The sequence below is a fragment of the Coenobita brevimanus genome, chromosome 102 (assembly GCF_032717465.1).
Source record: "Coenobita brevimanus isolate Jiangsu-jjx chromosome 102, ASM3271746v2, whole genome shotgun sequence".
Classification (NCBI taxonomy): domain Eukaryota; kingdom Metazoa; phylum Arthropoda; class Malacostraca; order Decapoda; family Coenobitidae; genus Coenobita; species Coenobita brevimanus.
The window spans coordinates 41,628,040-41,648,192 of record NC_137055.1 but is presented as its reverse complement, the minus strand read 5'-3'; the positions used below and the strand labels follow the sequence as shown (position 1 = coordinate 41,648,192).

General features: G+C 41.6%; 1 protein-coding gene across 1 annotated transcript in view; it reads right to left on the bottom strand.

The window, feature by feature from the left end:
- The window catches only part of LOC145415473 (uncharacterized), an 81,788-nt gene that overhangs the window by 46,537 nt on the left and 15,098 nt on the right, over window positions 1-20,153 (bottom strand). The window contains exon 2 of the mRNA XM_080284748.1: window positions 213-343. Within this exon, the coding sequence (XP_080140874.1) occupies window positions 213-343 (131 nt within the window). The remainder of the gene's footprint in view (window positions 1-212; window positions 344-20,153) is intronic.

The following is a 20,153-nucleotide window of genomic DNA, read 5'->3' as shown; positions in this document are numbered from 1 at the left end:
ATAGACAGATAATTATAGACAAGCACGGTGAATAGGTAAACATGTAAATAGACAAATAGTGAATAGGTACATATATAGGCAGTCAGATGAATAGACAGATAATTACAGACAAGCACGGTGAATAGGTAGACATATAAATAGACAAATAAGACTCACAGATAGCCTAGACAGGTAGATAGACATAGATAAATAGCTAAATGAGTCCAGCTTACCAACTCTTCCAGTGACCGGCCCCTCATGCAGCGAGTTATGAATTGCAAACACCATATTGGCCATCAGGAAGAAGTCGCTGATGGCAAGGTTGAGGATAAACAGGTTGGACGGTGTTCGCAGGGCCCGTGAGCTGTGGAGAAGAGCACGGAGTTAGAGAGAGAGGAAAAACACAAAGATTGATTTATGGATAGGCTAGATGGCTGAATGGATAGGTGGATGGATGGACAGACGGATGGATAGAAAGTATACACATAAAGAGAGACAGAGAGAGAGAGAGAGCGCCCTTGTTTACTCGTATCATTCACCTCAGAACCAGGACCTCCCCAAGGCGTTAGGGGGCCCTTTGGGAAATACAATTGTCTTCCCAACCTCTCTCTCTCTCTCTCTCTCTCTCTCTCTCTCTCTCTCTCTCACACACACACACACACACACACACACACACACACACACACACACACACACACACACACACACACACACACACGGGTACTGAAGTCACAATAGGCTTACCCCTTAGGCCTAATTACCAGATGTGTGTATTGTTCAAGACATTTAATTAAATTAATAAGGGATAACAACAGATATAAATAGATGTTTGGAGATGATGGTGGATAGTCTGATAGATAGAAATAGATGGTTGGAAGTGATGGTAAATAGTATGGTAGGTAATAGTAGAGATATGGTGGGTAGTAGTAGGTAACAGTACATGTTTAGAGGTAATAGGTAGTGCGATGGATGATGATAATAGTAGATGTTTGAAGGTGATGGTAGGTAATACGATGGATAATAGGATTTAAAAGGAATATAAATACAGTAAATAGTATCCTTTTATTTTTCTTTAATATCAAGTCGTACGAAACTTTTTTTCTCTCTCTCTTTTTTTTTTTTATCAACTTCAAATCGGTGACGTCTTTTCAGTTCCATTTTTTAATATTTATAGATGATTTTAATAAGCCTAGAAGAGGCCTTTCGAGTTATGTATAGCCTTCATTGACCCCATCACTTCAAAGAGAGAGAGAATTAACCAGTCACATACGAGTAACTCCTTTTAAAGTGTAGGGGCCCGAGGCTAGTCCATTGCATTCTGTTCTTGTTCTTGTTTTTCTTCTTCTTCTTCTTATTGCTATATTGAAACCAGACGATTTTATTCAGCTGTAGAGAGACTTTTAGAACTGGAGGACTTACATAATCCGTCCTTGAAAAATAAAGAAATAAAATTACTAGATGCTTTGTAAACTGAATAAAATCGTCTGGTGGCAGCAAGAATAAAAAAAACAAATGCGTCACCGGATTGAAGGGTTTAGGGGTAGATGACCAGCCTGGGTCCTTGGTGGCACTGAATGATGTAAACAAAAAGTCACCCCTTGATTGAACACATGCAGGGTTATTCACTCCGGTGGGGGCGTTGCAGCCACTAGACCACCAGGCATCATTGTACTGAAGGGGTCATTAAAAAGCCCATGATTCTCAGAAAGCTATTAAATACGGTATTATAAAGTAAACCATAAAATATAACTAAATAGCGTAACTAAATAAATAAATGGGTGAACTTCCCTAGATATTTTCCAGCCAGCGCCAGACGATTTTGTTCGTCTGAGAGTATGAAAAGGAGGCTTGGGGGGTTAGTACTACCAGCTTTACCCCTCACATGATCAGGCAGACTCTAGCACCCAATTGTTTCCCAGCTAAGGCTACGTCAGATTATTTCGAAAGCAAAAATTCTGTAATTGACGTACGCCAAAAAATTGGAATAAAAATCGTAATTAGCGGTACACATACGCACACACTAGATAGATAGATAGGTAGATAGATAGATGGTTTGTATCCTCTTGTGTTGTGGAATCGACTTAGTCGGTAATTAATCAATTAAAATTTAAAATAGCAGGCGCCTGGTGGTTTAGTGGGTAATTATTGTGCTCCAATCGGATTGAGCTGGTGAAGGTTTATATCCAAGGGGTGGTTGGGGTTTTTTGCTCACGTAATGCCACACAGGGATGAGTGAGGCTGGTCACTGTCATCTTAAACGTCAGGACCAACTGCCTAGCCCCGGGCTCCTACGCTCCTCATGGGGCAACGTAGGATTGGATGATGGATGGATGGATGGTGTGTGTGTGTGTGTGTGTGTGTGTGTGTGTGTGTGTGTGTGTGTGTGTGTGTGTGTGTGTGAGAGAGAGAGAGAGAGAGAGAGAGAGAGTACTCTTAACCGGAAATGAAGCGTCAATACGATATCAAATCCAATCTGCATATCATTCCAAGTTCTTGTCTTGGGGCCTTAGACAGACAGACAGAGAGACAGGCAAACAAACAGACAGACTGACAGGCAAACAGACAGAGAGAGGATAAAAGCGGATCTAAATCGTTGGTGATATTCGGTTTCGTTTATATTAAAGATGAGAGGGTATGTGTATGCAAGGGTATGTGTATGCAAGGGTATGTGTATGCAAGGGTATGTGTATGCAAGGGTATGTGTATGAAAGGGTATGTGTATGCAAGGGTATGTGTATGCAAGGGTATGTGTATGCAAGGGTATGTGTATGCAAGGGTATGTGTATGCAAGGGTATGTGTATGCAAGGGTATGTGTATGCAAGGGTATATGTATGCAAGGGTATGTTTATGCATCCATCCATCTGTCTTTCAGTCTGTCTATCTATCCATCTGTGTCTCTGTATGTCTGTCTCTGTCAATCAGTCTGTCTGTCTATATCTATCTATCTTTATCTCTGTATGCCTGTCTGTCTGTCGGTCTGTCTCTCTAGCTGTGTATCTATCAATCTCTATTTCTGTCCATCCAGTACACCAGTCCTGTATGAAACAGCCCTAGCATGTATTCAATATGGTCGGTGGGTGTTAGTGCCGAAGTGGTGACATGTGGTGTGTAGGAGGACTACTGGGCTTTGGGATAGGCCCTGAAGCCTTTGCCCAAAATCTGACACATAAAAAAAAAAAATCTACCTGTCTATCTATCTGTCTATATGTATCTGTCTATCTCACTGCCTGCCTGTTTGTCTCTCCGCCGTATATAGGCTGCCTATTATATGAGTATACAGTATAGGTTATATTCATTACGGTACATCCATGCTAGCGATAGACAAGCAGGTATTGTGTTTTGCTCGATGTGTGTGTGTGTGTGTGTGTGTGTGTGTGTGTGTGTGTGTGTGAGTTAGAGAGAGAGAGTAGACATAAACATTTTTGTTTCATTTTCACCGAAGTTGGTGGGAGGGTTGAGGGTCAAACAAGCGGTTGACTTGCTTTTTTTAAGAACATTGGGTCAGAGTGTCGCATGACAAGGTTAAATTCATCAATTTTGATCTGAGTATAGCCAAATTTGTTGGAAGGATTGAGTGTTAAGCCAGAACGAAGATGGTCGATTTTGAGAACCATCAGTCAAAGGTCAGTGTCACAGTGCAAGGTCAAAATTCGACTCGCATGTGTATGAAATACGTAAATCAGTTCTGAACGTCTTTCGACCAGGTGTAGGTGAAGGATTGAGGGTCAGCTAAGGAGATTGAAAACAATAATCTAGGTCGAAGGTGAAGGTCACATGGATAGGGTTAATATACAGTAGGCTATGCATTTTTTTTTTCTCTCCAATTTAGATCAAACTGTGGTGATGGATTCAGGGTAGGGCAAGGTTGAACGGAATCGATTTTGAGAAGATTCAGACAAAGGGCAGGGCCGAAGGGGAAAGTCAGATGTCATGGTTAGGTAAGGAAGGTCAGGTGGAACAATTTTTATTTGATTTAGACCAGGGTTAGTGGAGAAGCAGAGGCTAAGACAAGAACTAAGGGAGGCGGCGAAGAGAATCGATTTGAACAACACTCAGTAAAACATGAGGGTCGCAAGGCAAAAGTCAGAGCTTGACCAGTGTGTTTTAGCGTGACCAAAGGAACTAAAACACATGTAATCGCACTTGGACCAAACTTTGCTAATGGAGGTGGTTAGGATCAACCAGTCGATTTACGTAAAGTTTCTTAGAACAATAAATCATGGTCAGGGTCACAGGGATATTTAAAAGATTATTGGCGATTTAGTATATATATAGAACAGAGAGTTAAGTAAGAACTCGATTTTGAGAACAGTTGGCCGAAGGTAAAGTTCACCAGGTAAAGGTAAAGGGTTTTTACACCTGTTATACGGCGATTGGTTGTTTATGTCTGTGTTCATTTATATCCTTTGTGTTTGTTTATATATCTGTCTGTGTCTGTCTGTACCTTTTGTGATTGTTTATATATCTGTCTGTTTATCTGTTTAGCGGTATATATGTATCAGTTTGTGTACTCATGTATGTATGTATGTATGTACCTGACTGTCTATTCATGTACCGTATCCATCAAACTGTTCATAATCTATCCACTCCTATCAATCGAAATACGATACTGTATATCTGTCACTGTCTAAGAACATTACTTTATCTGTCTGTGTATATATATTTATCTGTATCTATCTAGCAGGGCTTTGTGTATCTGTCTGTCTGTCTTTGTCTGCTTATCTATCACAGCGTCTATCTGTCGTGTATCACAGTATGAGTCTATCTGTCTGTCTTTCTCTGTGTCTATCTGTCTGTCTGTCTATCTGTGTGTCTGTCTGTTAGTCTGTTTATCTGTTATTCATGTTGTCTACCTCTGTCTGTGTCTTTAGCTTTCAAATTATCTGTGTCTTTGTCTTTGTGTATCTATTTGTCTCCCATTCTATTATTCTATGTATTTATCATTCTGTATCTGTCTTTCAGTATCTATATCCATCTATCTCCATGTATCAGTCAGCGTACCTGTATATCGTACAGCGGGGTAATCACGCCAAATTCGGGGTAATTTCGCCAAACTACCCGCAAGTCAATTATACGAGTGGTCGCCAAAACAGTGTGTATGTAGTACTCACTGAAATAGCCTATATTCATTTGGAGTTTATTCACTACTCAGCGTTTTACATAATCCATACATTTCATCAAGTGGCGTGATTGCTATGTACTCTTTTTACAGGAGACGTTTATCATTATTTTTCTTTTATATATTTGTTGGGAACGCTAAGGTTTGGTGATAAATGGATAAAGCCGTCTGCATACTTGAAAATGGTGTCAGTAATTGTGGAGAGTGTAAGGTATGGTGTGGCAGTCGTGTGAAGTTATAACTCGGAACATATAGCTCTAGCGTGTACTTCCTTACATCCATCAAAGGGGCAATTGCGAAAGAGTTGTATGGGGGTAATTGCAGCAGTGATATTAATGTATGTAATGGCGATAATAATTGTTGTGGACGTATCTCACAGTATATCTAGCTGATGTGTGTTGTTCATTTACAGGTAAGTTCAAACAGTACCGTAACCAAGCGGACTTAGAAGCCGCGATTGAGGGATGGAAAAGGGTGATCATATTCTTTTGTGCTATGCAGGTAGACGTGATCATATTCTTTTGTGCTATGCAGGTAGAGGCCAGGGCAAAGACTGTCATTATATAGATGTGGTGCACAGCTTGACTCAACCAGAAAACATTGCGTGGGATGTTGGCTGTTGTCGTAAAATAAAGTGCACCCTTGGTTTCTGACTTCACCTATCACAGCAGCAGAGCAAATTGTTTTGATATTTGAGCAGCTTGAGTATGTGAAGGAGAATGTCAGCTATTACACAATGTTCTCTTCTCAACACTTTTAATAACTTATAATCTTCTGTGGCCAGCAGTGTTTAATGTTTGAAGGTATAAAAGCCGTTTGCAAGCAGCATTTTTGCAGAAAAGTACTTGAACATTTTTAAAAACCGACACGATTGCCCCAAAGCCATCATGTTTTTCCATAAAGTTAATATATTGTGTAGCGATTCTTATTTTTTAGAGCGTATATAATTTCCTCATAAATATACGTATAACATGATGCAGCAGACTGACGCAAATCACGCTTGTGTTATCCATGATTTTGATAGTTAATGAAAAAAGCAGAGGAAAAAAAATGTAACAAAGACGACATCTGTCCATGTATATTTAGCTGTCTATCTGTTTGTCTGTCCATCTGTTTGTCTGTCTGTCTATCCACCTGTCTATGTGCCTGCCTGTCTTCGTATGTGTATCAATGCACCTGTCTATTTATCAGTGTAGGCTATATCTGGTTCTATCTATCTATCTGTCGCTTGTTCTGTTTTACATCTATTGGTCTGTCTATCTGTTTGTTGATTTATTTGTGCCATATCTCTTGGTCTGTCTGTCTATCTATTTGTCGATTTTTCTTTTCCGTATATCTATCGGTCTCTCTCTCTATAAATAGGTCTGCCCTTTATCCATTTAGCTGTCTGGCTGTCTACCCGACTTTCTGTCTATGCATTTTCGTCTGTCTATCTATTTTTGTCTATCGATCTCCTCATCAATCAATTTTTCTGCCAGTCTGTCGGTATCTAATATAATCTACATTTCTATATATCTGTCTGTCTATACACTCAGTTTACACCTGGTACCTGTCCGCTTTGCTATCTATCTATGTATCCATCTATGTATTTATCTATATATCTATCTGTCTGTTTGTCTATCTAAGCCTAGTGAGGATTGGGCAAGATTAGCTCATTATAAAGAAGTTGGAGACAAAAGGATACATAGGAGTGCACACACACACACACACACACACACACACACACACACACACACACACACACACACACACACACACACACACACACACACGGTCTGAGCAGTGGATGTGTTATGGAAAAACACAAAAGGGGGATCAGCGTCCATTATGGTGATTGCAGTGTGTGTGTGTGTGTGTGTGTGTGTGTGTGTGTTTTATGCAGATTCATATATAAGAAATCCTGCACGGGTATTGTTATGTGCAATTCATGTCTGTACATTAAAATCATTACATGCAAAATACGCAAGACAATGAACACCTTTGATAGTCGCTCTCATCAGCCGTCACTTTTGTATCCAACTCACTCGGTCTTTCTATCTATTGCCGTCATCCTGTAACGGGTGGCCCCAAACAAATCGCCCCCACGTCGCTCTTTTGTCTGTCATTTAGCTGCCCTTGCTCCGACACGCACCCCTCTCTCATATGTCTCTCCACTCCATCCTTATCATCCTTGGTCTTCCCTTTCTTCTCGCTCCCTCCAGCTCACTCACGCGCACTTGCAGTCATTCTCTCACCTTCCTTCCTCTCCATGTGGCCAGACCATCTCAAAATATTTCTTAAAACACGATAATTTCAACAACTCCACAACACTCCTTCATTTCATAATCAACATTTTACTTTTCTGAATGAAGTTACAGGCGCTCTTACTTGAAAGAGTGGGAGTGTTGGAACGAGGAAACTTGTTAATGATGTTGTTTTGGCTAAAGGAAGTGTGCCACCCTCCCTGCCTGATATTAAAGCGCTCTTTGAAACTGTCCAGTGTATTTTAGAGCCTCCCTACTATCACACTGCAAAGTATGGGGGTCGCATACTGATTGATTTATCTGTTTTATTTATGCACAATATGGTGCTTTGGGGCTCTTGTCAGCAGTAGAGTTTTGGGGGAGGGACGCCTTCATGTGATGGCACCGATATAGCCAGGTCGCCCAACTGCTTGTTTATACAAACATTTCACAACTGCTTCCTAAACCCCAAAAGGGGGATAGTGAGCTGCGGGAAAAGATGAACTTAAGCCTGCAGTCCACTGGCTTCACGTTTCAGTTGAATCTTGGGCTACACCTACTGCTACATCTTTCAACAGAAGGCTATGTTTGTAGGTTTTGGGGCCAGGCACTTAAGTGGCACCTAACACTATTGCATAGACCGTCCAGTGATGTTTGTAGGTTCGCTGTTGCAGTAGTAAATTCCGAGAAACCCAATTTAGATCTGAACTTGGCACTGCTTGGCCTTTTACAGCGGTATCGTGGCGAATGTTGAGAAATGGAGCATATCTTAAGTAGTCCAACACCTGTTACATTTACACAAGTCGTCCAAGAACTAGAGAGAGAGAGAGAGAGAGAGAGAGAGAGAGAGAGAGAGAATCGCTGCAGCTTTGGCAGGTCAAAATAACGCACTTCTGGTTTTAGTTTTTGTCCTCTTCTTTTCAGGAATATTTTTTACGAATATTGACAAACATACCTTAAGTAACACCTCTTACATTTTCATCTGGGTTCCAAAAAAATGTACAAAGATCCGCCGAACTTTAATAGTCTCAGAAATAACACAGTTTTGGTGGTGTTTTTGCTCGTTTCTCTCTTCTGGCTTTTTCTTAGCAATATAGTGACGAATTTACAGGAGAGGCATTGTTATAACACCTGTTACTTTTTCATTGGCATTTCAGCGATGTGTGAATCCGCTGTAGTTTCAGAATTGTGGTGTGGATGTGGATGTGATAGGAAGCGTTATGAGGAACACACTGAGGTGGTTTGGCCATGTGGAGAGGATGGAGGGTGAAAGACTGACGAAGAGAGTGTATGTGAGTGAGGTGGAGGGGGGAAGAGGGAGGGGGAGGCCGAGGATGAGATGGAGGGATGGGGTGGAGAGGTATATGAGAGAGGGGGGTGTGAGTTGGGAGCAGGGCAGTGAAATGGCGGGGGACAGGGCGACTTGGAGGCGATTTGTTTGTGGCCACCCCAAACGGGATTGAGGCGTCTGGCAATAGATAGATAGATAGATAGAATTAATATACAGTAGTAGTGGTGCAGTGTGTGGTAGTTATAGGCCTTCTCACCCTACTGGTTTATAGCCCTGTGTTCTCGTCGGGTAAGGAAGCTTCCTATCACCCCTTCCTTAGCGATTTATTTTTAGATATGGCCGGCTAGTATCCTTTCGTACGTTACTTATGGAGAGTATGGCGATAGTGGAAGGATTTATACAACACAGAAAAGGGAAGTAAGGTGTAATAAGCAAAATAAATCGCTTTGGAAATTGTGTTAGGGAGCTTTCTTAACCAACGAGAATACGAGTCATAATGTTCACGCTCTCCTCGCTCGCTCGGACCAAAAAAAAAAAAAAAAAATCTTCACGTAGGCCTAATTTGGAATTGTTGTACCGGTTTGCCTTATATCACAGCCAAAATTGACACTCCCTATTTTTTTAAAACCATTTTCTGATATTCCTGTAAAATTTTCCTTTAGTAGTAGTAGGTCAGTGCTATTCTTTTTTTCTTTTTATTTTCTTTTTTTTTTGGGGGGGGGGAACTGGATCTTGGTAGAGAGGCCTAATCCTTTCTTCCCTTTGTTACTTTATTTGGTCTTAGCGTATATCTCAGTAGTATTAAGACCCTCCTCAAAGGCAGTAAGATGCGTGTGTGTGTTGCCTTTATATCTGGGAGAGTGTGAGTGTGTGTGTGTGATGCTCTCCTCTGTACCACACACACACACACACACACACACACACACACACACACACACACACACACACACACACACACACACACACACACACACACACACTCTCTCTCTCTCTCTCTCTCTCTCTCTCTCTTTCTCTCTCTCTCTCCTTATCTGGCCAAACCAATAAATAGACTAAGACCTGAGAACAACGCTTCCTTGAACTTGAGGAAAGAGGAAGGAAGGGGGAGAGAAGGAGGGAAGGAAGGAGGGAGGGGACGAAGAAGGGAAGGAGCGAAGGAAGAAGGTCGAAAGAGAAGACAGTGGGAAGATGAATGGGAGAAGGAAGGAAGGGTAAAGGAGAAAAGCAAGTGAAGGAAGGAAGGAGAGAAAGACGGAAAGATGAATGGAAGGAGTAAAGGAAGTAACTGTGGGAAGGAAGAAGGGAATGAAGAAAAGAAGGAAGGAGGAAGAGAAGGATTCAGAACAAGGAGAGAAGGAAGGAAGCAAAGAAGAGGAAAAGAAGGTAGGAAGGAAGGAGAGAAGAAAAGAAGGAAGATGAGAAGGAAAGAAGGAAGGAAGATGAGAAGGAAACATGGTAGAATGGCGAGAAGGAAGGAAGGATGGTAGTATGGCGAGAAGGAAGGAAGGAAGGACAGAGGAGAGGAATGAAAGAAAGAGAGAAAAGAAGTGGGAGTGAAGGAAAGAGGGAGAGAAGGAAAAGGGAGAGAGAAGGAATGAAGGACTGGAGAAGAAAAGGAATGAAAGAGGAAGGAAAGGAAATAAAGAATAATGTAGAGAAAGAAAGAAAGAATAGGAGAGAGAGAGAAGGAAAGAAAGAAGGAAGGGGTGAAAGAAAGACGGAGGAGAAAGAATAAGTGATGGAGAGAGAGAGAGAGAGAGAGAGAGAGAGAGAGAGAGAGAGAGAGGAGAAAGAGGAGGGAGGTAGAGGGGAGACAGAGGGAAAGAAGGGGTGAAGGAAAATGGGGAAGGAAGGAGGAAGTGAGAAAAGTTATAATTGAGACAGGTGAGAGAGAGAGGAAAGAGGAGGGGGAAGGAGGGAAAAGAGGAGGTGAAGGAGAGACGGAAGAATGGAGGGAGAGAGGGAAGGAGGAAGGAAAGAAAAGAGGGAATGGAAGACGGCAGGATAGAAGGACGGAGTGAGAGGAGAAGGAAGAGAGAAGGAAGGAAGGAAGGAAGGAAGGAAGGAAGGAAGGAAATGAATATTGGAAGGAAGAAACGATGGAAGAGGGAAGGAAGAAAGGATTGAAGGATTAACTAGGAGGAACTAAGAAGAGAGAGTGAGAGAGAGAGAGAGAGAGAGAGAGAGAGAGAGAGAGAGAGAGAGAGGGAGGGAGGGAGGGAGAGTAGAAATAACAAACTCAAAATAACGAAGGGAATAAGGATATTCGGCTCAAGCACTCGATGACACACACACACACACACACACACACACACACACACACACACACACACACACACACACACACACACACACACACACACACACACACACACACACACACAAGTTCTCGTTCAAGGAATTACACACACGCACACACTCAAGCACGTGTTGACAGAAGCAGGAGCCCACACGCACACACTCAAGCACGTGTTGAGAAAAGCGGGAGCTCACACGCACAGATAGACACACAGCTGCACAGTACAGGCAGCTGATGTGTGTGTGTGTGTGTGTGTGTGTGTGTGTGTGTGTGTGTACGTTTATGATTTTCTCCACCATATGTAAAAGTGTTCATGTACAACCAGTAACTCTTCCGGTCTCAAAGTACACCCAGTAACTCCTAACACTGCACTATAAGCCATATTGTTTTGTCTTTTGCAATGACAGTGTTGAGAATGGGGGGTGTTGTGAGGAGGGTGAGGTGTATTGGGTGTTGGTGCTGGAGGTATACTTCTTTCACTCTCACTTGGCCTAAAATTGACATCTCTCCATCATGAGCGCAAAGTGGATTAATAGTCATAGACGATGCTTGTCATGAAGAAGTGCTGTGAAAGGAACGTAGAACCGAAGCATTGTCTTTTACTGCCAATGAGCTGTGTGAAATTAACCACAAAAGAACGACTCTATGGGCCAAGTTAGTTTAAAAGACGTATAGAGTTGCCACCTTTGAATGGAAAATATTGTGATGCCTGTTTGGAAAAGGTGTATGCGTTATGTAGGTAGGTTTAGGAGGGTGGGGTGTTGGTGCTACAGGTAATGAATTGCCGCCTTTTGTGTAAGAAATATACGTGTATCTGCAGAAAAATAAGTCGCGTCTAATCAGTGTTGTGAGGACATTGCCAAGAGAACCATGTCAGCCCCCTTCTCCAATTTTCATATTGTGTCATTGCATCCCTTCCTCCCATGAAAATATAACCGTGATGGAAGGGAAGCAACATGACGTCAGTTGATGGGAGAAGTTTCTGTTTCTCTTCTCCAGTTTCACACTCCAGATCCCGTAAATCACCTTGGACTTAATTATGGCCTTGACGTATAACATTTCTAGGTCTACTTAAGTACCGGTATCTGTACTGAATAATGATACCTTGTACTAGGAGTATTTACGATTTAATAAGCGATGGGATGTATTTTAATTGAGTTGTTACCACTATCAGACACAAAAGCAAATAACCAAAGCAGACGATCTTTTGCCTTGTTCAGAATTATAGAATCCATTTACCTGTCAACAAAAATAGCCCATGAAAAGAGAACCTGATGAAAAATAGCCCATCTTTGCCTCACCCTGGGTCAGCTACAAAGATCTGCATGTCTTTAGAGTCTTTCATTCTCCTTGCCGTTTTTTCCGCCACCTGTAGTGTAATGTGTTTGTAATGTTGTCTAGGTCTGCAATATCAACATTTAGTCAGCCAGGTGTGGTTAATGGTTATAAGCCATGGGTGATATGGGAATTATTAAAGCAGGTCGGATTACTGTTACAATTAGGCTATAGGCGAATATAGACAGCCTTTCTTTTATTGATATAAGCCTTTACATGCTGTTGTCATACACGGTAGAAAATGGAAAGTGTAAGTATAGTGATATCTGTGTAATTAGCTACTGACTGTTCGTGCATATAATTACTCATACAATTGACAGTTTGATAGCGTGATGCGTTTATTTTCCATTATTTGTTGTTAATATGAATAAACATGTTTAACATTGACATTCCCCCTGACACCTTCCACGCCATACAAGTGTAATCCAGCCCTCAGCCTCTCCCCCTAAAGAAGACGCCTGATTCTACAGTTGCTGGGAACTTTAATGCTAAAAACAATCCTTAGTACGAACCCAGTCAAAAATAATTATTGAGGCCTCGACACTGCATCACAACTCAACAGCTTGTATATCCTCAATGACACCTCACAAGTGCAACACACCAACTGTACATCCCACACCAAGCACATCTCTCCTCCTCTTCCCCAGACATCACATTCTGGTCACCCCTTCACTCACCACCACCAACCAGCAGTTGGAACCCAAACTCTATTCAGATCATCTCCCTATCAGTACCACTATAGAAACAGACTTCAAACCAGAGTAATCACACATCACTTACACAGATTACAAGAAGACACCGTATTTCAAGAGGCAGCAGAAGACACCACAACTCAAACATTACCTCAGAGATTACTTTTCCCCAAAAACAGTGCATCTCCCTCAAACACAGCACCCCTTCCCACATAGACAAGACACCATCACAAGACTCCAGCAGTTAAGCAGCGAAATTGATGACAAAATTAACACAGAGAAAATAGAAAACTGTAAAGCCTTTGCAACAACACTCAACCACTCCACAGATCTCTCTTGGCTGTGAAAAATAAAATAAAATAACGGCATTACTAAATTGCAAACAAGCACCTTCAAGACCTACTCAGCCGTCATTGCCAGCGTCTAACACATCACTTCTTTCAAGGAACAAGCTAACATACCAGTAAACCACTATGCAATCATGAGTTACTTTACACACAACACGCTCTGAGTCAGAAAAACAAGCTGTCCAGCACAGGCGATCGCATCCACTCAACCACAACACAATCCCCGTTACTCCAGAGCACACACGTTAGCATTATCAAGATATAAAAGAACTCTGAAAGCACAGGACCGGATGACATTAGCAACCCACGCCTGAAACACTTGAGGACCATACCGCATCCAGGCCCGCACATATATTAGCAGCTGCTCATATGCACATTGTAGCTTTCCCAACATCTGGTACTGGCATCACTGCTTAAAGTAGACAGTGATCCAACACTCGCTTCTTCATACAGACCTATAACACCACTTAGCATTCCATCCAGGATAAATGGACACCTAATTCTGAACAAGGTCACACTGCATGTCTGCTTTGCTCCCTCACAGCAGTTATAGACCACAGCATTCCACAAACACCTTGCCAACCAGCATCACAGAATGCACACCTGATGGCATGATCTCCACAAAACCCACAGTATATCAACACTTCTTACATTAATAAAACCTTTCAGGCCACCCCTTGATGCAAACTATTCACTAAAATCTGTAACATGAAGCACATCCCCAACCGCACACTGCTACAAGAAGAAACACTCTTTCTACTCTACAAACAGTATATCAGATGAGCAGACTATACAGAACAACGCTGTACGCATCATCACTGGCTGCACTAATACCTCACCCACAGCTTTAAGTTCCTGTCAGAGAGTATCTTGATTATGATAGGCACACAGTTGTGCTTGGAAGCCTTCATTATATGACAGAGCCACACAACACAAGTAGGCACATAAAACGATCACCACGCAAGCATTGCTAAACTCCGTTAAAAAACATCTAACCTCCAGACATGACAACAGTAGCATTAAAGAAACACCTACATACCGATTTCACGCGTATTGCAGTACAACACCTCGATCCGAATACAATACTACAAGCCTCGCTTCTGACGTGCATCCATCAAAGGTATCCTAAAATAGAGCCGATCGAGCACACCTTGTGGGGTTCACGTACGGACATCACTCAGCTCTCCTCAGTTTCCAGCTTTGACTTGGATTGGTTGGAATCACAGATGACACGTGTCCCATTTGTAAAACAGGCTCACACATTATATCTCACATAATGACGTACTGTTCAGCTCGTGGCACTCTAAGACACAGACACGACATCAGTGGTTTAGAGAACTTGTGAGACGATCCCATTGGTATAGTTGCCTACCTGCTGGGCCAGGCAGACCGGGGCTGACCAACATCAAGAACGACCATTTCAGTCTATATAGAACAGCAGAGAGTTTACGACCTATCAAATGTTCACTTGTTCTCATTTTCATTTTCAGGATACCGTACCAAAGTGGTGAATACAATTTATTTTCATCGTTTCCCATGTAATTTCCGTGAATGGTTTTCTATGATGCTTAGAAGTCCTTCTCATTATTTCTTGCCGACTTCAGCGGGAAGGTTTGGTTGGCGGGGCAGTGTCTCCTTGGTTCGACTCGCCCGATAAAACAGTTGTTTGTGACCTGCCTTGTAACAAACACCATAGGGAGGATCAGTAGGTCTGTTTCTGTTTACATTCCATTGTGCTCCCTTGTACTTATACACGTGGTGGAAACTCTCTCTCTCTCTCTCTCTCTCTCTCTCTCTCTCTCTCTCTCACACACACACACACACACACACACACACACACACACACACACACACACACACACACACACACACACACACACACACACACACACACACACACACGACAAAGAAGCCTTATTTACGCCATAGGGTGTGAGTTGAGCGTAGGGTAGGCGAATGGTGTATATTTTGGGACAGAAGTTCGCCAAATATTTCATCTCCTTTACTCCACAACTTTCTTCACTGGCAAATATTAACACCCTGAGAGAGGCTTGGTATACTTCTCTGCATATACATCATTCTGTTTGATATGATGCGTCAGGGAGGAAAGTGGCTGACGTGCCGAAAGTGTGAAGTAGACGCAGAGGAATTTTAGGCGAGCCTTTGCCCTTGGTTGAATCCGTTTGAGGGTCCAGAGATGCCGAAGGAAATATCGAGTCAAGGGGGAAGGGAGTGTACGGTGCGAGTGTCAAGTGCCAAGGCTTAGGCGAGAACGTCAACAGTGTAATAGCAGGTAAAGGGAGGCGAGTGAATACGGTGAGTGTCAGGTGTCCGACGAGATGACCTGAGCTGGGGCGTGTTTGTCGGATGGCAGGACACCGTAGTGCTGCTGTTGTTGTTGATGTTGCTGTTGGTGTTGATGGTGATGTTGATGGTGATGTTGTTGGTGTTGATGTTGATGTTGTTGCTGTTGTTGTTGTGCCCCCAGGCTGATCAGAAATGCGATCCCAGTGTACTTTAGGCTCCATTTTCCCTTTTACAGTCCACCATTTTCCCTGTAGGGTAGGGAAGTAGTTGAGGGACATTTCTTTAACCAAACAGTAGATCCGCCTACCCATATCAGTGACACCACATGAAGGCGTCCCCCTCCAATACCAACTCCATGATGACTGCCGTGTATTAACTATGATTCTTAATTGATTTTATTTCTTATTCTATTCTACTTATTCTGTTTATATATTTATTTATTTATTTATTCCAGCTAAACATTTCTTCCATACGAGAGAAGAATGTATCGTATTTTGCTTGGGTTTTGTAGGAAGAACAGGGAAAGTAGACCGTAGATTTTTTCCATGCCTGCTAACCTTCCTGTAAAATCAAATCCAGCATATGACAGATTTGACCGTGGGTATCCGAGTCCAGGTGTGTACTGTGTAGGCTGTGTTAACGTCGTGTGTGTGTGTGTGTGTGTGTGTGTGTGTGTGTGTGTGTGTGTGTGTGTGTGTGTTTTATGATGATGACGATGATGATCGTCGTCATCATCATCATCATCATCATCATCATCATCATCGTCATCGTCATAATAACAATAATAATAAAAAAAATAAATAATAATAATAATAATAATAATAATAACGTGGGTTTATGGGTAGGTATCAGGTTTTTGTCTATAAGTGTAAAGTCATGAACGCTACCAGATGCCCGTGTAGCACAGGGGATGCAACTTCGTCTGATCATTTGCCATAAAAGTATCTGTACAATAATGCAAGGGAAACAACATTCCTTCTTACCTGTAGGGAAGGTAGTTGATATGTAATAGCAGGGTTATTAATAATTTTAACCACTTTGTTATGAATGTTTTCTAGTTGTTTTAGTGCATCCTCTCCATATCCATTCCACAAGGGTGAGCAATAATCCAGCTGAGAGCTCACGTGACTCTTATAAATTATAGCAAACTGTTCGTCAGTGAAGAAGCTACGAACTCTGTGCAAAAATCCAAGTTTCTTTGAGGCGGTTTTAGCAAGTGATCTGACATGAGAGGTCCAGAGGAGGACATTGTTAAATGAAACACCGAGAATTTCAATACTTTTGGAGAAAGGAATATTAGTAGCACTGAAGGTAATATAGGAGTCTGGCAATATCTGTCTGTTAGTAAAATATATATATATTTGGTTTTCGTAGCATTAAATGAGACAACGTTATTTTGTCCCCATTCAGTGATCCTAGATAAGTCATGATTTATGGAGATGGCTGTACTGAGTTATGAGTTAAATATTTAACTTTGTGAATGGGTTTTTAAGTGTGAATGAACTGTGAAGTGTTGAGTCATCGGCATATGAATGGATGGGATTATGGGTGACAGATAAGAGATCATTACTATGAATTAGGAATAGGGTTGGAGCCAGAACTGATCCTTGTGACACGCCAGCATTAATTGAGTTGAAATTGGAATGTACATTATAATAAGCACATTGTTAAACATCTTGAATCCAACAACTTAATTAGTGATAGACTGTATGGTAATATGATTTTCACTACGAAAGATCCACCATCGACTTACTCAGTCTCGTAACTCTCACCAATCATCAGTTAGTTGACCAAATTGGAGAACCTCCTGCAGTATAGCCCTTGATATTTCTGAAGCTTTATAGCCCTTGATATTTCTGAAGCTTTTGACAGAGTGTGGCACCGTTTCCCTCCTATCCAAACTCCCTTGCTATGGCCTGTCATCTTTTGTTCCACTGATTTCCTCATATCTCAGTGACAGAAAAATAAAAGTAGATGATGCATATTCCAATTTCCACTCGATTAATGCAGGCAAGCCACTAGGATCAGTCTTGGCTCCAACCCTATTCCTTATTCATATTAATCTCTTATCTGTCACTCATAATCCAATTCATTCCTAATTATGCAGATGACTCAACACTTCACAGTTCCTTTACACTTAAACATTCATTCACAAAGTTTAATATGTCTAGCTCACAACTCAGTACAACAGTCTTCATAAATCAAGATTTATGCTATCGAAGATCACTGAATGGGGACAAAATAACATTGTCTCCTTTAACGTTAGGAAAACCAATTACATACAGTTTACTATTAGACAGATATTGCCTGATTCCCATATTACCTACGATGCTATTAATATTCCTATCTGTAAACGTATTGAAATTCTCGGTGTTTCATTTAATAATGCCCTCAGCTGGACCCCTCATGTCAGATCACTTGCTAAAATCGCTTCAAAGGAATTTGGAATATTGTACAGAGTCCGTAACTTCTTCACTGACGAACAGTTAGCTCTAATTTACAAGAGTCATGTGCGTTTTCAACTGGAATATTGCTCACCCTTGTGGAATGGATGTGAAGAGATTGCACTAAAACAACTAGACAGAATTCAGAACAAAGCCATTAGAATTATTAATAACACAACTAATACAAACTAACTACTTCCACTACAAGTAAGAAGGAATGTTGCCTCCCTTGCATTATTTCACGGGTACTTTTATGGCAAATGCTCAAAGTTGCATCCATTGTGCCACTTCTCCATGCCTTTCCCAGTGCTACACGTGCAACTGGTAGCGCTCATGACTGGACCGTCACACTGCCATGTTGCAGAAACCTATCAGAATTTGTTTACAGTATCAACCGAACTGCATCTCTTTGGAACTCGCTTCCTCAGCGTGGATTCCCCCCAAACTTTAACCTACGGCTGTTAAGTCCAAGTGTTACAGATTTTTCGTGAATGGAGGACGCCTGTAATCAAGTGTATGGATTTTTTTTTTATTCAATTGTTTTTCCTTATTCTGTTCTGTTATTGTAAAAAGATGAAATACAACAGCAGTACTGTTATAATACAATAATGCCACGATGTATATATTAATATTTCAGTATTAGTTACAAAACTTGTCAGCGGTAATATCCCATCTCATTTTAGAACAAGTAGTCATTTCACACCATTTGATATGAGGAAACTGCAGCGAGTAATCAAGTAGCAAATGTTCATTATGCAACAAAGGACTGAAGTATCATCCATTGTCGTTATTGCTTATTCGTTTTATATCATAGTTTGTTTCCTGATGTGGTTAGTGGTACTCATCATATGTAATTATAATTAGTGCAGTAATATATAATTGTATATCATATAATATGTTATGCTTATTAATTGGTATAAATGGTTGATGGGATAGTTAGCTTCATATGTAATTGTATTTAATGTTGTTATATCATATTTGCTCTGATTTATAGTATTGTTGTACTTCTTGATTACAATTAACGTGGAGTATGTAGTTGATGGTATATCCAGCGTTATATGTAATTATAGCAAGTGTCTATATTTCATCTATCTATCTATCTATCTATTGCCAGACGCCTCAATCCCGTTTGGGGTGGCCACAAACAAATCGCCTCCAAGTCGCCCTGTCCCCCGCCATTTCACTGCCCTGCTCCCAACTCACACACCCCTCTCTCATATATCTCTCCACCCCTTCCCTCCATCTCATCCTCGGCCTCCCCCTCCCTCTTCCCCCCTCCACCTCACTCACATACACTCTTCGTCAGTCTTTCACCCTCCATCCTCTCCACATGGCTCACAGTATATCACCTAGTGTTATGTTTTTTACTTACTGTTTGCTATACATATGTGGTAGGTGGTATAGCCAGCGTCGTCATGTCATCATAGCCATCGTCATTGCCTCGTATTCACTATAAATCCATACAGGTACCTCTTAATAAATATGAAGAGATTCGTCAAACTGAAAACAGTGTACGCACCGTGTTGATTTTACCCGATGCGTAGATCCTGGCACTAAACTTTGCAAAAATATTATGGCATTTTACACATATAGCAGTGTAACGGTATATTGTAAATTCATAGTGCATAGCAGCAGAGATTCGGCAGACTGATTATCACTACCTTACTGTATACCAGACTTGGTGTTAGTTAGAGCTTATTATCTAGGGAGGGGGGAGATCTGGAGCACTATTCCCCTGCGTTCTTTCTTTTCACTGTCCCTGCTTGTTTATCACTTTCACTGTGTACGGTAGGGGACTGTTTATATGTCAGTCTCTTTGGGCTTGTTGTGATGGTGTGGGGGAGTGGTGGGGGGCATCTGTGGGGGAGGGGGGGAACGAAAAGGAGGGTGAGTAAGTAATTTGAGGCTGAAGGTTTGTTTTTTTTAGGAGGGGCTTCAAGGTTGGAATGTCCAGAGTGGCTAAGGTATCTTGATAATTATGTAGTGTACGTGAGGCCGAGGATTGTTTTCCCATGTCTTTTTCTGCACATTTTCCAGTACCTGCCTCTGTGTACCTGTAAGGTATGATGAGTAAGCTGGCCATACGTAAGTCACCTATGCTAACATGTATTTCGTAT